The 16,564-nt window shown below is 37.5% G+C and overlaps 1 protein-coding gene across 4 annotated transcripts in view; it reads left to right on the top strand.

Moving 5' to 3' along the window:
• The window catches only part of LOC149170728 (Metallopeptidase M24 family protein), a 446,763-nt gene that overhangs the window by 30,962 nt on the left and 399,237 nt on the right, over positions 1-16,564 (top strand). For all 4 annotated transcript variants that reach the window (XR_016259003.1, XM_089424001.1, XM_089424000.1 and 1 more), the window contains one exon: positions 1,447-1,563. Coding sequence is in view for 2 of the 4 variants with exons in the window: in XM_089424001.1 (XP_089280127.1) it covers positions 1,447-1,563 (117 nt within the window). In the remaining 2 variants the exon portion in view is untranslated. The remainder of the gene's footprint in view (positions 1-1,446; positions 1,564-16,564) is intronic.

Raw genomic sequence — 16,564 nt, 5'->3', positions numbered from 1 at the left:
AAATAGTGAAATAGGGCTTATAATGTGCAGAGGGGAATGAAAAATATGGTATGGGAAAATGGGACCACGCCACCAAAATCAGAGTTTCCCAAGTAGTGCCAATCCTAAAGCCATAGGCCAATAGGGGAGGTCCCATGGGACTAGGATTGAAGATTAACCACCCATTTAAGGTGAGGGAACAAAACCACGGTCAATGTCTTTCCTTCTTCCAAGTTACCCAATAATCCATGCTCAAAATGCCCAAATGAAAAACAACCTGATTGCACAATGAAAAACATACCGTTTGGGTCGGATAGCCCACCTTCTAACATATACTCTTGACAGATGGGTGAGGAAACATGCAACTGATGCAGGGAGCTGAGACCAAAATGGAACATTACATCGGCTACAAGGTGGCTGTCAGGGGCTGCTGTCTGCTGGCTAGAAGAAGACGAATAAGAGAAAAGCTCTCCTAGGGTACCCACTTTTGGTGGGTAACGGGTCTCTTGATTTTGTGAATATGGTAAATTCTGCTAACTGTTAGGACTGTTAATTGAAACTGTTAGATCTGTTACCTTTTTTGAGATCCTTAACGATACTGGATCCATCTGCTGGTAGCTGTTTGTTCTGTTGTCTTTCTATTAGCTGTCAGTCCTGTTTGGTATCACCATCTCTAGCTTTGTACTTATTTCTCCCTTCAATATAACATAAAGGTAGACGGAATATATTTCAGTTTTGTCTTCGGCAGTGCATCCCGTTTTGGCAAGGGTTTCATAATCATTGGTAATATTCTCTGAAAATTGTCTCACCTATCTGGTATGATGCATAGAAATTTTGCATTTTTGGTATTCTTGGGTGCATTTTAAATTCTTCATCTACTTGTGGGCATTTTGGGTAATTGACTTGAGCATCTATACTATTGGATTGTTTGGGAGATTGATGTTGGCATCATCTTTGGCTTCACTTGATAACAAATTGTGACCCTAGGGGCCACTGACCTCAGACTTCCAAAAAGGGACCTGATAGAGTTTGTTTACCACTTGTCATCCTTTGTTTTTGTGAAATTTCATTTCCTACTTTTCCATAACTGTTCTCATCATCACATGTATATCCTCAATTTCTTGGGCCTAGTTTAACCTGGAATTCTGACAACCATTAAATTAGATTTCTCTTATCCGAGATTCCTGAACATATATTTAGATTTTAATGCTTAGTTTACTCTAATCACTATGTTTGCTTGATTAAGAATGAGTGTCAAATGATATTGCTACTCTTATTACTTCATCTAGAAAACAAATAATGATATATAGACTGTACGCTCCAATGCAAAAGAGTAACATTGGCAATTTTCCAATTTTAAAGTTCATTTTAGTTATAGAATGACAACTAATGCTAATTATATACCATACTATTACTTAAAAGTTCATGACAGGTTAGTTACAGTGGTGATTGAATTGTGTTTGTTAGGGTGCACAGAACCTTAAACAGTTTAGCGCAGCTCTAAACAATGGCCATTGTTATAGTGCATATGCAACTCAACATTTCTTTGATGCTGGGCAACCGACTGCAAAAAGTCATCCACAGGTGAATCTTGATGTCCTAAATCTTGGCACTGCTTATTTTATTGCTTCCCTTCCTGTGTTATTTTTGTGTCAATGCTTCTTTCTACTATTTTTTTCTACAAAAAGTCGTGTCTTTTTCTTGGAAAAAACTAAAAAGTGTACATTGTGCAGATGCTTGTAAACATCATTTAAAAAAATGAAAGCACTAGGGTGCATACAGTGAAAGACATGTGCCCTATGTTGGAGTGTAGTGCTCCAAATAATTCAATGAGGAGTCCTTTATTATGTTGATAAATATAGATTGAGTAGGAGCTTCTTGCACAAGTTATGAGTGAATGTGCAAGAAGTAGTATGAGATAACTTCTAGTAACCACTTAGTGAAAGTGGGAAATAATACCATCTTGTATTTTTGCTTAAATAAATAAAAGTGAAAACCAAATTCTCTACACTCTTAGTCTTATCTAAATAAAATATTCTAGAGATTCTGGAATATTAGTGAGTTAGATTTGATCTAATCTTAGCTGTATATGTCATTGTTGAGATAAAGTGGTTGCTAGGATTAAGAAGATCAGTTGTTAATATTTGGGAATTAGTTGCTAAGATTTGGGAAATCAGTTTGTAGGATTGAGGAGATTAGTTATCGCTCTTAAAGCATAAATAGGACAGGATGGGAGAAGTTGAAAGTTAAAACACACATGAGAACACTTGAAAGAGACAGAGACCAAGAGAAGAAGAGTTCATCTGAGAGGAGAAAGTGCATATCTGCTGTAGCAAACAGCAAGAGGGAATCCGTTCCTCAGCAGCTTCGTACAGTTGTACAACAGTAGCCGCTAACTTTATTTCTTCAGCAGAGGCATACTTATTTCAACAGGTTATATTTCTTTGTTTTGTAGTATTTTTGTTCACCTTACAGCTGCTAAGTTACAACAGACTGTGGATGTAACTTGTAAGCTTTGCTCATTGGAATGATAAGCTGATTTGAAGGGGTAAATCATTGTGCATGTATTATTCATTTCTTTCTTCGTCTGTTCATTTTTTTCGGCCATATGTGTGATTGTTGTATTGTCAAAAATATTCATTTTTGTGATTAAATAAGTTCAGTAGTCATTTCAGGCTTTGAAAAACTTAGAAGAAAAGCTCTACATGCTGACCAAAAAACAGCACTACATGGATACCAAAAAGATAGCCGAAATTGAGCTTGTACAGCTTGCTTGAGAAAATATGGGCTGTTGGAAAAAAACCAGAAATAACAAAAATTACTCTACAGCCTATGGGACATCCTCTGTGGCCTATCCGTATGACTATACAGATCTGTTTGTATGATTGTATGGAATTGTTATATACGTTGTAAGAAACTGCTCGACACCTGTTCTAACTGCTAGTTTCTGCCCAGATTCACTTCTGCCTAAATCCATACTCTCCCTCTTTCTCTCTCTCTCAGTTACCCAACAGCTCAACTACTCAACTGCTCATGTGTGTTGAAAGCGTCATGCTTGCCCTGTCTTTATACTTTTAGCGATGATCTGTTTTTAAGGTTTCTCCTAGTCTAAGTCGTGGACAAGATACAATTTTCGGCTCAATTTTTAACTATAAACTATCACTTTTTTTTACCAAAGCAATTACGGAATAGAACTCCTTTTATAAAAAAATAGAAACCTATGTTGGAGGAAAAGTTGCCCCCAGGTCCGTTGCAGCCAGGAAACGAAACGGAAACGCGTACCGTACGGCCTCGAAACGAGTTTCCGGCCGTATTGGCACGTTTCACGCTGGGGAACGTGGCCAGTACGACCGGAAACGAGTTTCCAGGCCGTACGACGGAGTTTCCACTCCATATTGCAATTTTTTTTTTGGTTTTTTGGTTTTTTGTTTTTTCAGTTCTAATTTTTGATTGGGCGATTCAATGTTACTTGGGAGCGGGAGCGAAAGCGGGGAGCGGGAGCGAAAACGGGAGCGGGAGCGACATTTTCAAAAGCTCTCGGTTTGGGAGCGAATCCCGGAGCGATTTTTAAAAATATATATATATTTTTTATATTTTTTAATTTTTGATACATATATGTCAACAAAAACATGTAGAATGATGAATTAGATATAAAAAACATAAAAAAACATAGATTGATCATTGAACCATATCACATCAATCATCTAGAAGTTATAATCTTCATCAACCATGTCCACAAGTTAGTAAAATACATATTACAACTGCAACATATTGAGTCTCGTGAATCATGATTCATCAGATTCAATCTTAAAGTTTCAACTTCAAGCTTTCAAAATTGAAAATTCAATATATAACATTTATCATCATTGATCACCAAAGTTGTACTTGTAAGCTAAGTTTAACCATTACAAGAAATAATATCTTAGATATTTCTAAGTCCTAACTTCTAACTGTTAACATGAAATGAAATGTTATGAAATGAAACATGAATAATGAAATGAAATGAAACAACTTTAGTCTTTCACGAAGCATCATATTCATAATTCACAATCATTACCAATGAGTTATAATTGCCAACTTCAAACTTCAAATTTTCATTGTCACAGTCATATATTGTTTACAAAAAATATCATTATGATATGAAAGAGTCAAGAGTCAAGAGTCAAGGACTCAAAACTCAATAGTTATGAAAACTAATAGAAACTAGAAAAGACAAGTAAACTGTAAATCTACATGTGGCCCTTGCCACGAGAGTCTCCAGGAGTATAAGCAAGTCGTGGTGGTCTTCTAGGAGTCTCCCGCACAGACCGACGACCAGAACTAGAAGGCACATGCCCTCCATGTGAGGGTGTAGATGGAGGTGGTGACAGCAAAGGAACAAGACTCGGAACTCGAGCACTGCTACTGGATGGTGGAGGTGGCATGGCTGCTGCAGCTGCTTCATCTTCATCCCTTATAATTTCCTCTTCCAGTTCTTCAAGATGTATAGTGCCATCCTCCAAATTGTCATCCTTTGGGTGATTGTCCCAAATTTTATATGTGGGATCCTCATAAGCCCGATCACAGTAATGACTCAACAACCTCAAGTTGTAGTGCACATAAACCAAGCTTTCTGCTCGGTTTTCATTGAGTCTGTTTCTTTTCACATTATGTATGAAGCTGTAGGTGCTCCAACACCTCTCTGCAGAAGAAGTATTTACAACTTGTGATGGAACTTTTTTTGCCAATTTTGGCAAAAGTCCCTGGCCACCATATGTTTCCCACCATGTGAGAGAATCAAATCTGTCTCTGTCTTCCACTACATGGAAGTTACCAGACAAACCAGTGCCACTGAAGTATTCGCCTATTTCAAGGCGCACAACTGCACATTCCTCCCTGTTAGGTATCAACTTTTATAATGCTTGCAAATATTCACTATTTACCTCTGCATCTAAATGGGGTTTGGTCCTAATCCCACCCCCTGGTGTAGGTTGGCCCAACCAAGATGTAGAGTAGTATTTTGGCGTAAGGATATACGCCAAGCCATGTAGTGGAAGATTAAGTCTATTCCATCGTTCACACACAATCATGAATCAATTTGTACAAGTCGGGATCTCTGTTATGAACAATATCTTTTATTTGCCCCAACATGGTATCCATCTGCTCATACACCTCGCCAATCACTGGTTTATCTGTATCTGCAAACTGAATCATGTGATAAATGGGCTTGGTGAAATCCAATACTTGCCTCACACTTGTCCAAAACTGACCATCAAGAGCGGCCTCCTCCACCAGTTCAAAACCTCGCCTGTCAGCTGCATTTGTAGCCCTTTCCTTTAATACCTGCCAATGTGGACTTGATACCATGCTAGCCAATGACTCTCTTACCTTCAAAAGGCACTTGAAGGTGAGCTAATAGCTACTGTAATACTCATAAACTTGAAAGCAGGAAGCATAAAAATTTGATTTGTACTTACCTGAACTGCTAGCTGATCCCGTGACCGATACTGCTGCTGTTTTGCTCCAATTACTCAGGGAGACCAATTCCACCCAGCCTGATTGAGCAGAGGCTGGCTGCTCAATCCAACAAGCTTCTCACAGAAGCCCACTGTCCCCCATGCCCAGAACCTCAGACGGATTAAAGCTCTTCCAATGACAGACCTCCCTCACTGCTGAATTCCTTCTCTGGCTTCACTACTGAATTCCTCCTCTGGTTTCTCCTCCGTTGTTTCCCCCCCCTTCTCAGCTCAGTTCGACAGTTTTATAGCCTGGGTTTAGCGGTGGCCGCCCTGTACACTAGCGACTCCACCGCTTTCTCCCGCGGTGACAGCGTCCCCATGCGCGTGAGTCATCCTCCAGTTACAGGTGTTCATACGGCATTCAGGTTTTATAATGTTTTACCCTTATATATGTGTTATGGTTATTATAATACTATTACGCCTCCATATAACCATATACGTATCCTTTTATAACTTTATAACACTTATATATACTTTATTATGTTTGTCTTTTGACCTTTTGATATTCATGTATGCTTTTTATTTTATTTATGTTTGTTTTTAATATAAAATTTATTTATGTTTGTTTTTAATATAAAATTTATTTATGTTTGTTTTTAATATAAACTTTTAGAACTTTAGATTAATTAATTATTGATACTAATACTTAATCTTTATCCCATTTTATTAATATCATTTTTTTTTTTTTTGGAGCATATAATATGTATATTTAGAGATGGGTCATTACATACACTCCCCCTTCAGAAAACTTCGTCCCGAAGTTAGAGTTTTATCTTATCTGATTACTTATAAAATTAGAGTTTTAGGTTTATGATTTTAATGGACATGTCCTGGCCTATCCAGGTTCCCAAGCTATTCTAAAATCATCCTATCCTTCCTAATCTCTTCCGCTCCCATCCTATCCGTCCTCTACTGGAGTATGCCATGGCGTCAGTTTTACTGACCTAACCATTCATAAACTTTAAGGTGACAGCGTCGGTTATACCGACCTGATTCCCAGTAGGCATCTGGCAGTCATCATCACACGTCTAGGGGAGCGTGATTCACACAGTCCTCCCATGACTCCAGGGTTTGGAGGATAAACGGTGGGCAACACCTCCACCCCTCCCAATAGAACTTAGGGCTAACACCCTATCATAGAATCACTTGGAGCTTTAATTGTTCTGAGGTTCTGTCATCACGTGGTCATCCCGGTAACTATTTATTATCTGCACTCATACACTTATCCATGCATTTGTAAAATGTGCATCAGCGTATTCAAAATAACTCATGTATTATTCACATATGACACTACAGTATAAAATATTTTACCATATTCTATGCATGTCTTTTGACTTTCATCTAAAATATATTCACTTCTTGATTTGTATTCCATTGATCATATTGACATGTATAAATAAAACAAATTTACAATATCTTAATTCCTATTAGAAGTAAAATCATTTAACTGTCTTTACTTTAACAACTATAAAATAAAATGAACCACATATATCGTTTTGGTATCCATGTACCAGCAGAAGTTAAACATATATTATGTCATAAAATTTCACGTTTATCTATAATCATTCAAAATGTTTCTGAGTCTCTGATTGCAGTGAAGTAAATATATACTAAACATAGTTTAAAGTTCTTTCAAAATTGACATAGATTAGGGTATCTTTGACATATGTCCCCAGTATTTTCCCAAGTTGCTGATCCATAACATACATTCGCAACATGTCTTCAAGTACTTGATTTACTCTTTCAATCTACCCATCAGTCTCAGGATGGTAAGCAGTGCTTAAATTTAACTGAGTACCTAAGGCTGTCTGCATGCAAGTCCAGAATCTTGAGTTTAGCTTTTGTATGCTTTGAACAATGCCTTACCATATCTCTTTGCTCTTAGCAGTCTAAAAGAAGCACCAGGCATGCCATGATATAGAAGATCAGGAAACTGCTTTTGTACACCAATCTTCAGTTTTAAGTCAAGCAACACTGGCCAGTTTAGAAGCCCTATTAAACACCTTTTCAGAGGTTTCCATGTTCTTTGTAGAGACGTTGCAATGCAAGGCATAAATTTCCAAGACATGTAACAATAACCAATACTTTCTAATAATAACCGGAGATCAAGTAATTGACATAATATGCAAGTACTTCACAAAATAGAAGATTTTCGTTAGTGTTCACTTTGCAACTTCTAGGCCCATAAATAGATGGAAAGATAGAACAATATGGAATCATATAAAGTAATTGACTCACTATGTGAGCACTTCACAATTTTTGCTTGGTATTCATTTTGCAACTTGTCGAACCTATAGTAAGAGCTACCTGTTAAAATGAAATATCTCACTTAATCTGTATCTCTAGAAAAGATAGAATTTATGAGAACCAATATACTCGATGGTTCTACAACAGTTTGCAGGTGGACATCCTTAATTTTAAGTAGTTCACATAAACGATAAATTGTTTTTATATTGCACTCCAAATAACAGAATCTACAGATTCTGTAGGTCTTGACAAACGGAAGTGACATTTTCTTATTATAACATGTTGTAAGTCTTGACAAACTGAACAATATATGTGATAATGCTTGTTTCGTTAATAAGAATTTGACATGTTTAAAATTTCTTCCCAGTCAATTCCTTAGCAGTTTGACCTTTAGTCGGGAAATTTACCATAGACATGTCATGATTAAAATCTAGAAGAGATACAGTTCAGTAGTATAAAATGTAGATTGGGGTTAAACGGAGAAAATAAATTAGGATAAAAGGTGATTATGATTGTTAGAACCAGTTTTGTTTAAGAATGACCCCGTCAAAGGATACAATTAGTACAATTTTGTTCTCTGAAGGATGCTTTGAAAAGTAGTTTTTTATAAATTGCACATAACGCTTTAATGGTTGATGCAAATTGACTGCAATTGGATTCATAGAAAATCTTGTGCTATCATAAGTTCAAATTTCACAATATTTGACAGAAAACTTGCATAGATATTATCTGGGAAAGTTTAGTGTGTAGACTGGGCCCCAAAGAAGGTTAAGAAAACACAAGTCAACTAAATCTGGCATAAAATTCGACTGGTATCCATATAAGGTGATTAAAAGATTTTTTTATAAGAGAGCATAAGCAAGAATAATCTATGAGAAATTTGGACCATTTCATTTGGTGGTTGAAGAAATATCTAGTTTTAAAGGTCTTGGAAAATACTCGCTTGCGGAGTTTAATCGTTATTGTAGAACCTTCATAAATTTCAGCATGGAACTTAGTTTTGAGGAATTTATTGAAGCAGTATTGATGATAACAAGTATGGATTTAAACTTTTTACTAGACACTTCTAAAGATTGCACAGATGTTGCAAATTTCATGATGATGGAGCAATTAATCCAAGAAAGTGGTTGACCTCTTTCCAAATCTTTGCACTATTTTAAACTGATAATGCTGCCTTTTCTCGATTCCTAATTAAAGGGATTGATGCAATAGCAAGGTCTTGATGATTTCCTTACGGTTACAAAAGTGCCCATTGCAATAAATTACTATTGTTTTTATATTTATAGAAACAGGCCAAAATGGCCTCTTAGTTGCTTGCTTCTTGCAGGCAACAGCAATGGAAGGTGTGAAGAGCAGTCTTCAGACCGACTATATTCTCAAGGTAATGAATTTGGAGGCAAACCAAGCTGTAATTCAAAGCTTAAATAAATATTATAGGTAGCAGATACTGCGGACAAACTACCGGTTTCTGGGAAAAACTCTACTGAGTCTAAGAAACAATCTAATACACAGTAGACAAACACACTCACTCATCACTGAATTCTTGTTAAGAACCGTGATAATCCCCTGGACTCAACCAATGATCCAAATCACATAGCATATTAAAGATAGAAAGAGTAGCATGGTATGGCTGTGATAATGAGAATAATTCTTCTTCAAACTACTAAAACAGGTAAAAACATTCGTTATCTACTTTAACTAAAACAAATCAAACTTCCAAGAAAAGCATTCGTTGTATCCAAACTTCTATTGTGTTTAATAATTCATTAATTCCTATTCAGCAGAAAACAATTTTTTTAAATATTTTAACCATTTTTGCTATTAAGTGAATGACCCTAGAAATGAAATGGATGTCTAGGTTGTCATCTGATTCTGAGAAACTGATTAGGATATGCTCTAGGCACTCCTTTTTGTTTGTTGGCAACCATTGTTCGTCCAATTCCCATTGACCTATTTCGGTCATTTGTGGCAATGATATAATTTCATTTCATTTCTCAAAAGAATTGATGATAATCTCAATGAAGCTCGTAAGAAATGGGTAAAGCAGCTAGACATCCTAAAAATGATAACAATTTTAATTTACCCTTGAAAGCAGAAAACGCAAATTCTACCATGTCTTACTCTTTAATGGCAAGGAGCTCCCAAAATCACATCCTTTTTATAAAAAATTGTTGAACTAAAAACCTGAGAAAACCAAGGATCCAATCAATCCACATGACCAGCGATTGAGGCAGCATCACATCCTTCCTTTGCTTGTAGGAAATTCTAGCTCCTTGATACCTAACGCATAACTTTGATGTTGCCCATTCCCTTGCTGCCGCAAGTTAAAATATTTGATCACTCTCTCAGAAAGTGAGCCTCTACAACCTTTGCCAAGAAGTGTGACTCAGTTGAGAGAACTTTAATATGCAATTTATATAGGAAGTTTTGTTTTTGGAAGCATCATGGCACACCTCACACATCTTACCAATAAGGATTAATTTAAATGGATGGAGGCTGCAGGGGTACCTTCTGACAAATGAAAAAGGCCCAGCCATATTTCTCAGACTTTTGAAGTGAAATACGATGCTTTAGGAACTGGCATGAATACAGTGGTCATGCAATTCAGCAGCCTATTGTGACTGACAAGGAAAAGTTATTATGCATCTATGATTAGGAAATGTTGACCCTTGTAGAAAAATTCAAGCCATATTTATTGGGACAGCACCTCAAAATCCAAATGGGGCATGAAACTTTATTTATTTTCACAGTGGAATTTTAGTGAAGTAGGAAAGTAAACTACAAGGTTTTTACTTTGAAAATCAATATAAGAAGGGCATAAATAATGTTTTCAGTCGATTTCTTATCTATGTTATCTGAGCTGTGTACCAAAGGATGGAAAAGCATTATCAACTGAATATGCAAAAGATGAGAGGCCTGTTCATATGCTACAAAACTCAAGAAGGACCTAATTTTTTTTTTTTTTTTTTAAGAATTGCACATATATAATACCGAATTCTATATTTTAAGAAGGTAGTGATAGAAGAATGTCATTCTCCATTTGTTATTGTACACTGTGAATTAGTCCATTCTAAATTAATAATGATGTGTCAGCCTACCATCCCAGTTATTGGGTGCACAGTAGATGATCATCTCTATAAAAGCTTCTCACTATTGGCATCCAACTAACAGAAATACCCAGGTTCATCTGAATGTTTACTGGCGTAATGTTCTTGCATCCCATCCAGAATACCCCACCAACGCCTCCAACGCTACCTACAGCCGCACCGAAAAAGCCCACTATTGTTCCGAGGACTATCCTCCATCCGAATTTCATTGCGGCCAAACTCGATGATATTCGGTTTTGTTAGATTGCGAAAGGGAATTCCCGGCTTTGTGCACATGATATTTAAGCGTGTTGCCTTCCACAGGATCTACTATTTTCCAGCATGGGTTTTAATATTCATGGCTTCCAATCACTCAGGTTGCCCCATCTCAACGCAGAAATTTCAGCATACTTACAGAGTTGATTATCTTACAAAATTAATCAGCACAGGTTTCAATATATTTCCCCACCAATATAGACATGATATTCGCCATTAAATATTACATCAATTAAAGAAATAGTGACTCTACTCTTTCCCTTCAACGCAACTCTTAACATAATGTTGTTCCTCTCATGCTGATACAAATTCTCTTCCAGCGATCTGGCATTCATCGAAGTTTTGGCAGCAACACGATTTTTCCTTCTGAATTCTCCAACCTGTGGTAGTCGGCTTGGATATTTACATTTCGTGAATCTCGATCCATGCATGTTCTCTTCTTAATCATTTTCCTTCTCTCAACACCTCCTTTTGGGCATTCTCTCAACATGGACCCTGCAGCCTCCAACACTTTATATCTTCTATTACGCAGACTCAGACAATTCTTGGAATTTTAAACGTCTCATTCCAGGAGAAATCTGGTGGTCGTGCTCTTGTGATGAATGCTACAGGTTTAAATTGACGCTGGTGCCAATCTCCTACGCAACAACTCACGCATTTCTTTACGACACCAATGAGTTTTCTAATGTCAGGCGACACTTCTCCAAGCGTTTCCTAACTTCACAATCTTGGCAGATCTTTGTTTGGTGTGGTAATTTCGCCAGTAATAAGACCCAAATTCTAAAAAAAAACAATTCCAATTTCTGAAGAGTCTCCAACAGTGACTATACGACTTTTTGAAAATGTATTACAAGTATTAAACTGATAGGAACAGTGGAATTTACTTACACTTGAACTCGCTTATAAGAAAACCAGATCGCATTCTCCAAATTAACACATTCGGCTTGAAAACTCCAGCACTCTGCAACTCAAATATACCTCTGAACTGCTTCTCAAGAATCATTAACTTCAAAAATCTCAGAAGCAAAAGCTCTTCAACATAGCTCCAATGGTAGCAAGCTCCAGCTGCGCCTTTCTGCTACAGGCTCAACAATGTTCACACGTTTCAGGATGGCTGTATGGATCCACACTCTGTGGCTCAACAGCTACACAACATTCCAGAATGGCTCCACGCTCCAACGCCCCAGCAATCAACGCTTTGGACAGTGATGCTTCAAATCACACAAGTTGACCACAATTTCTTGGTAGCTTCTAGTTTAAATTATTCAACGCAGACTAGCATTCATCAATTCCATTACCAATTGACCAAGCGTTGGGCATTCTACTCAATGGTTGGGAACTAATTCAATTGCTGGGTGCTAGCTAAAATCTAATATTTGGCCATTAAAACGCAGGGCATTACCAGTCACAATTTTGATTACTATTCCTCCAATACGATGGCTCCTTCACGCACAGGCTTTAACATTGGTTCATAAACATACGCAATCAAAACTCTTGCAACATACTTACAATATACATAATGCAACTCCAGCGCAATCTTTAAGTACTGCGTCGCTATTAAATGGTGTGTTGTACTAAATGCAAATCAAAATTGTCTCCAGTGACCTCTGAGTCTGCTTGCTCGACTTTACTGAGAGGCACCAAACTCTTCCATGTTCTGGTTTCTGGCATGCTCCATATTTCTTGAATTCACAAACGCAGATTTCAACGTAGCACAGTTTAATACTTTTTTTTTCGGAATGAAAAAACACTTTCAATTAATTGATAAAGAGAAAGTACATTGGTCGAAGAGTAAAACTTCTCACTGTCATCCATATAAAAACTAACATACTTTTACCATCAGTCCTGTAAAAAGATACATTGAGCTAATTAATCGAACTAACAGTCCTGTACATAGATACAGAGATACGTTCATGCATTAATCAGATAATTAATCAAAAAAATAGAGGAGAGTAATCCCAGAGAAAAAACACGGAAGGAGTCATCTCATGAACCTATCAGGTGAAGTGCAGGATGTCTCGTCCCCTGCAGAAAAACCAGGATAAAAATTTGTTCCAGAGACAGGACGCAGATCAAAAACAGGTGGCCCTGAATGCAAGATATCTTCATAGAAAATTAGAGCTGAATGTGTCCTGAACCCTTTGTGAATCAGAGGACGCAGTCAGAAAACTGCCATAAATCCAGCACAGTCTAAAAACAGCATTCGCTTAAAGAACCCTGCTGTCGAAGACCCATCCGACTTAGCATTGTCCCCATCCAGAAAAATTCTTTCTGCTGAACCTAATGTAACGGCCAAGAGGAGTCCAAATGCAGCAACCATTACAACTACAAGCAGGCATTTCCGCCCGCCTCCGGCCATTTTTGATCAGATAAAATCTAAATTTTCAAACTTCCAAGAAGCAAATTCCCCAAGCAGATTCTCCAGGGCTAAAATGAAGATTGCTTTACACGATTAGCTGGTTAACGAGCAAATTTTGTTCGAAGATATTTGCCCAAGGTTCCAGAATTTACAGTGATAAGAACAAATACAATAAATGCCCCGCGGCAAAACGAGCTATTTACCAGAAATTTACAAAAACTTGGGCGGATAATAAAATGCAGGCAAGCTCAAGAAGAAAATGCCAGAAACGTACAAGAGAAAGGTTTCACAGTATAATTTAGCATTATTTAGGCCAGATTTGCCAAAACAGTGCTTAAATGCGATCAAATTCCGTCAAAGTTTCAGCATTCTCTTTCACAAATGCTGGAGATTACTCAAAACTTTGCCAGATCTTTGTTATAAAGCAGGCGCAAAGTCGTTCGCCTCTAATTTGCTCACATTTAGATCAAAAGAACGAAAATTTCGTTCAAAATACTCGGACTCAACAATTACAATCATTATTTCTAATGGGTGAATTCTAGAGGGATGCGGAGCACCGAATCCTCAAGAATATTAGGTCAACCCCCCCGCGAGGAAAGGGTTCTCAAACCGCTGAACGAGGGCAAATCCCTGTACCAATGTCTTTGTTCTGCAATTTTCAGTCTGGTTTATTATTATTGGGTCACACGCTCACTTAACCAGAAATTTGAAATTCTAGCCGTCACACAGACGCTCAGACAGTCGTTATACGCTCGGACAGAGGTTTATACGAAATTCTAGCTGCGTAGGGCCTGTGAGGTCCCGAAGGGTTTGAACGCAGGCTCTGATACCATGTGTAATACTCATAAACTTGAAAGCAGGAAGCATAAAAATTTGATTTGTACTTACCTGAACTGCTAGCTGATCCCGTGAACGATACTGCTGCTGTTTTGCTCCAATTACCCAGGGAGACCAATTCCACCCAGCCTGATTGAGCAGAGGCTGGCTGCTCAATCCAGCAAGCTTCTCACAGAAGCCCACTGTCCCCCGTGCCCAGAACCTCAGACGGATTAAAGCTCTTCCAATGGCAGACCTCTCTCACTGCTGAATTCCTTCTCTGGCTTCACTACTGAATTCCTCCTCTGGTTTCTCCTCCGTTGTTTCCCCCCCCTTCTCAGCTCAGTTCGACAGTTTTATAGCCTGGGTTTAGCGGTGGCCGCCCTGTACACTAGCGACTCCACCGCTTTCTCCCGCGGTGACAGCGTCCCCATGTGTGTGAGTCATCCTCCAGTTACAGGTGTTCATACGGCATTCAGGTTTTATAATGTTTTTACCCTTATATGTGTTATGGTTATTATAATACTATTACGCCTCCATATAACCATATATGTATCCTTTTGTAACTTTATAACACTTATATATACTTTATTATGTTTGTCTTTTGACCTTTTGATATTCATGTATGCTTTTTATTTTATTTATGTTTGTTTTTAATATAAAATTTATTTATGTTTGTGTTTAATATAAATTTTATTTATGTTTGTTTTTAATATAAACTTTTAGAACTTTAGATTAATTAATTATTGATACTAATACTTAATCTTTATCCCATTTTATTAATATCATTTTTTTTTTTTTTTGGAGCATATAATATGTATATTTAGAGATGGGTCATTACAGCTACCAAATCTAGTCTTCGCAATCTTCAACAACTCCAATCTCGAGTGACTGCAGAAAAGGCCATGGGTATTGCTATGATTTATAATAAATTTTATCATTTGTTTGCCTTTCTTGTACAAATCACCAATCCATTTGTATTTTGCATTTTTGTTCTTGACAACATCATGCATCAGAAGGTTCAATGTGTGAACCAAACATCTAGACCAAAATATGTTGGGCTATTTATCCTCAATAATTGCTCCCGCTGCCTTACAATTAGGAGCATTATCAGTGATGACTTGGATGACATTGTATGGCCCAATATGGTCAATTGTTTCAAGTAATGCTTCTGCAATGTTGATGGTGGTCCTGAACTTGTCTGAGTAATCATGTGCAGTTAGAAAGATGGCACCACTAACAGACACAACAAGAACACTTATCAATGGCTTGCCTTTTACATTTGTCCATCCATCAGATACAATGGACACCCCATGGTCAGTCCAAGAACTTGTCATTCTATTCAAAGAATGTGATATTTTTGCTTTTTCATGATCAAGTCCAATGGTTCTTGCCTTGTCATACCCAGGGTTCTTGTATCCTTTAAGGGCATCATTTATGGCAGAAACCATTTCGTGCCAATAAGGTGAGCGAAGAACATTGAATGGTATCCCACATGCATAGAGAAACTTGTAAACCTTTGAATCCACATCATTCCTACACCCCTCATCAAGGAAATCTGATATGGTTCTACGCCTTAAAGCTGATGACCCTGTGCCTCCATATCCACTGCCTTGGGAGGATGCTGAAGGAGTTCTTTGTGCTTGTGATTGTGAGCTTGGTTCAAAGAAACCCCTTGATTTTTTAGATTTGTATTGGGCTTCCTCCTCTTCCCTTATGTATTTGGCTCTATCCGCTGTTGACACCGCTGGACAAGTTTTGATTCCTATTTGTTTATCTCCATCCCATGGCCTTTACTCGCAGAGGTGTTTTCTGGCACGAGTGTATGAACCTGTGTAATTATTGTTGCAATGGGGGCAATGAAATTTAGTGGTTCCACCCCCTCTCCCTGCTTCAGGCCTGTTAACATATTTCCACAATGGGGTTTGGTCTTGTTTAGTTTTTTGAGAGTTATGTTCACCCTCCTCCAGCTCCTCCTCACCGGCGTTTTCATCAAATCCACTTTCTCCAGCTTCTTCATCCCCCTCTTCATTTTGGCCCCTTCATTTCCTACTCTCCAACACCATAATAACCATAAAAGGGACCAAAAAGAGGAAAATGCCAAGAAATATAGCCAGGTCCATGATGTTTGATATCTGTAGGCTTTTGAATCTGCAAAATTTAATGGGAATGGGAATGGGAATATGAATGAGAAAATTAATTTAATTTATTTAGATTAATTAATTTAATTTAGATTCATGATTTTTTTACTAAATAAAGTTAATAAACTAAACTAAACTAAATTAAACTAACTAAACTAAACT

This window comes from Pinus tabuliformis, chromosome 4_2 (genome assembly GCF_031772625.1).
Source record: "Pinus tabuliformis cultivar Carrire ecotype Pingquan chromosome 4_2, CPIR1, whole genome shotgun sequence".
Taxonomy (NCBI): Eukaryota; Viridiplantae; Streptophyta; class Pinopsida; order Pinales; family Pinaceae; genus Pinus; species Pinus tabuliformis.
This window is presented reverse-complemented; position numbering and strand designations above follow the sequence as displayed.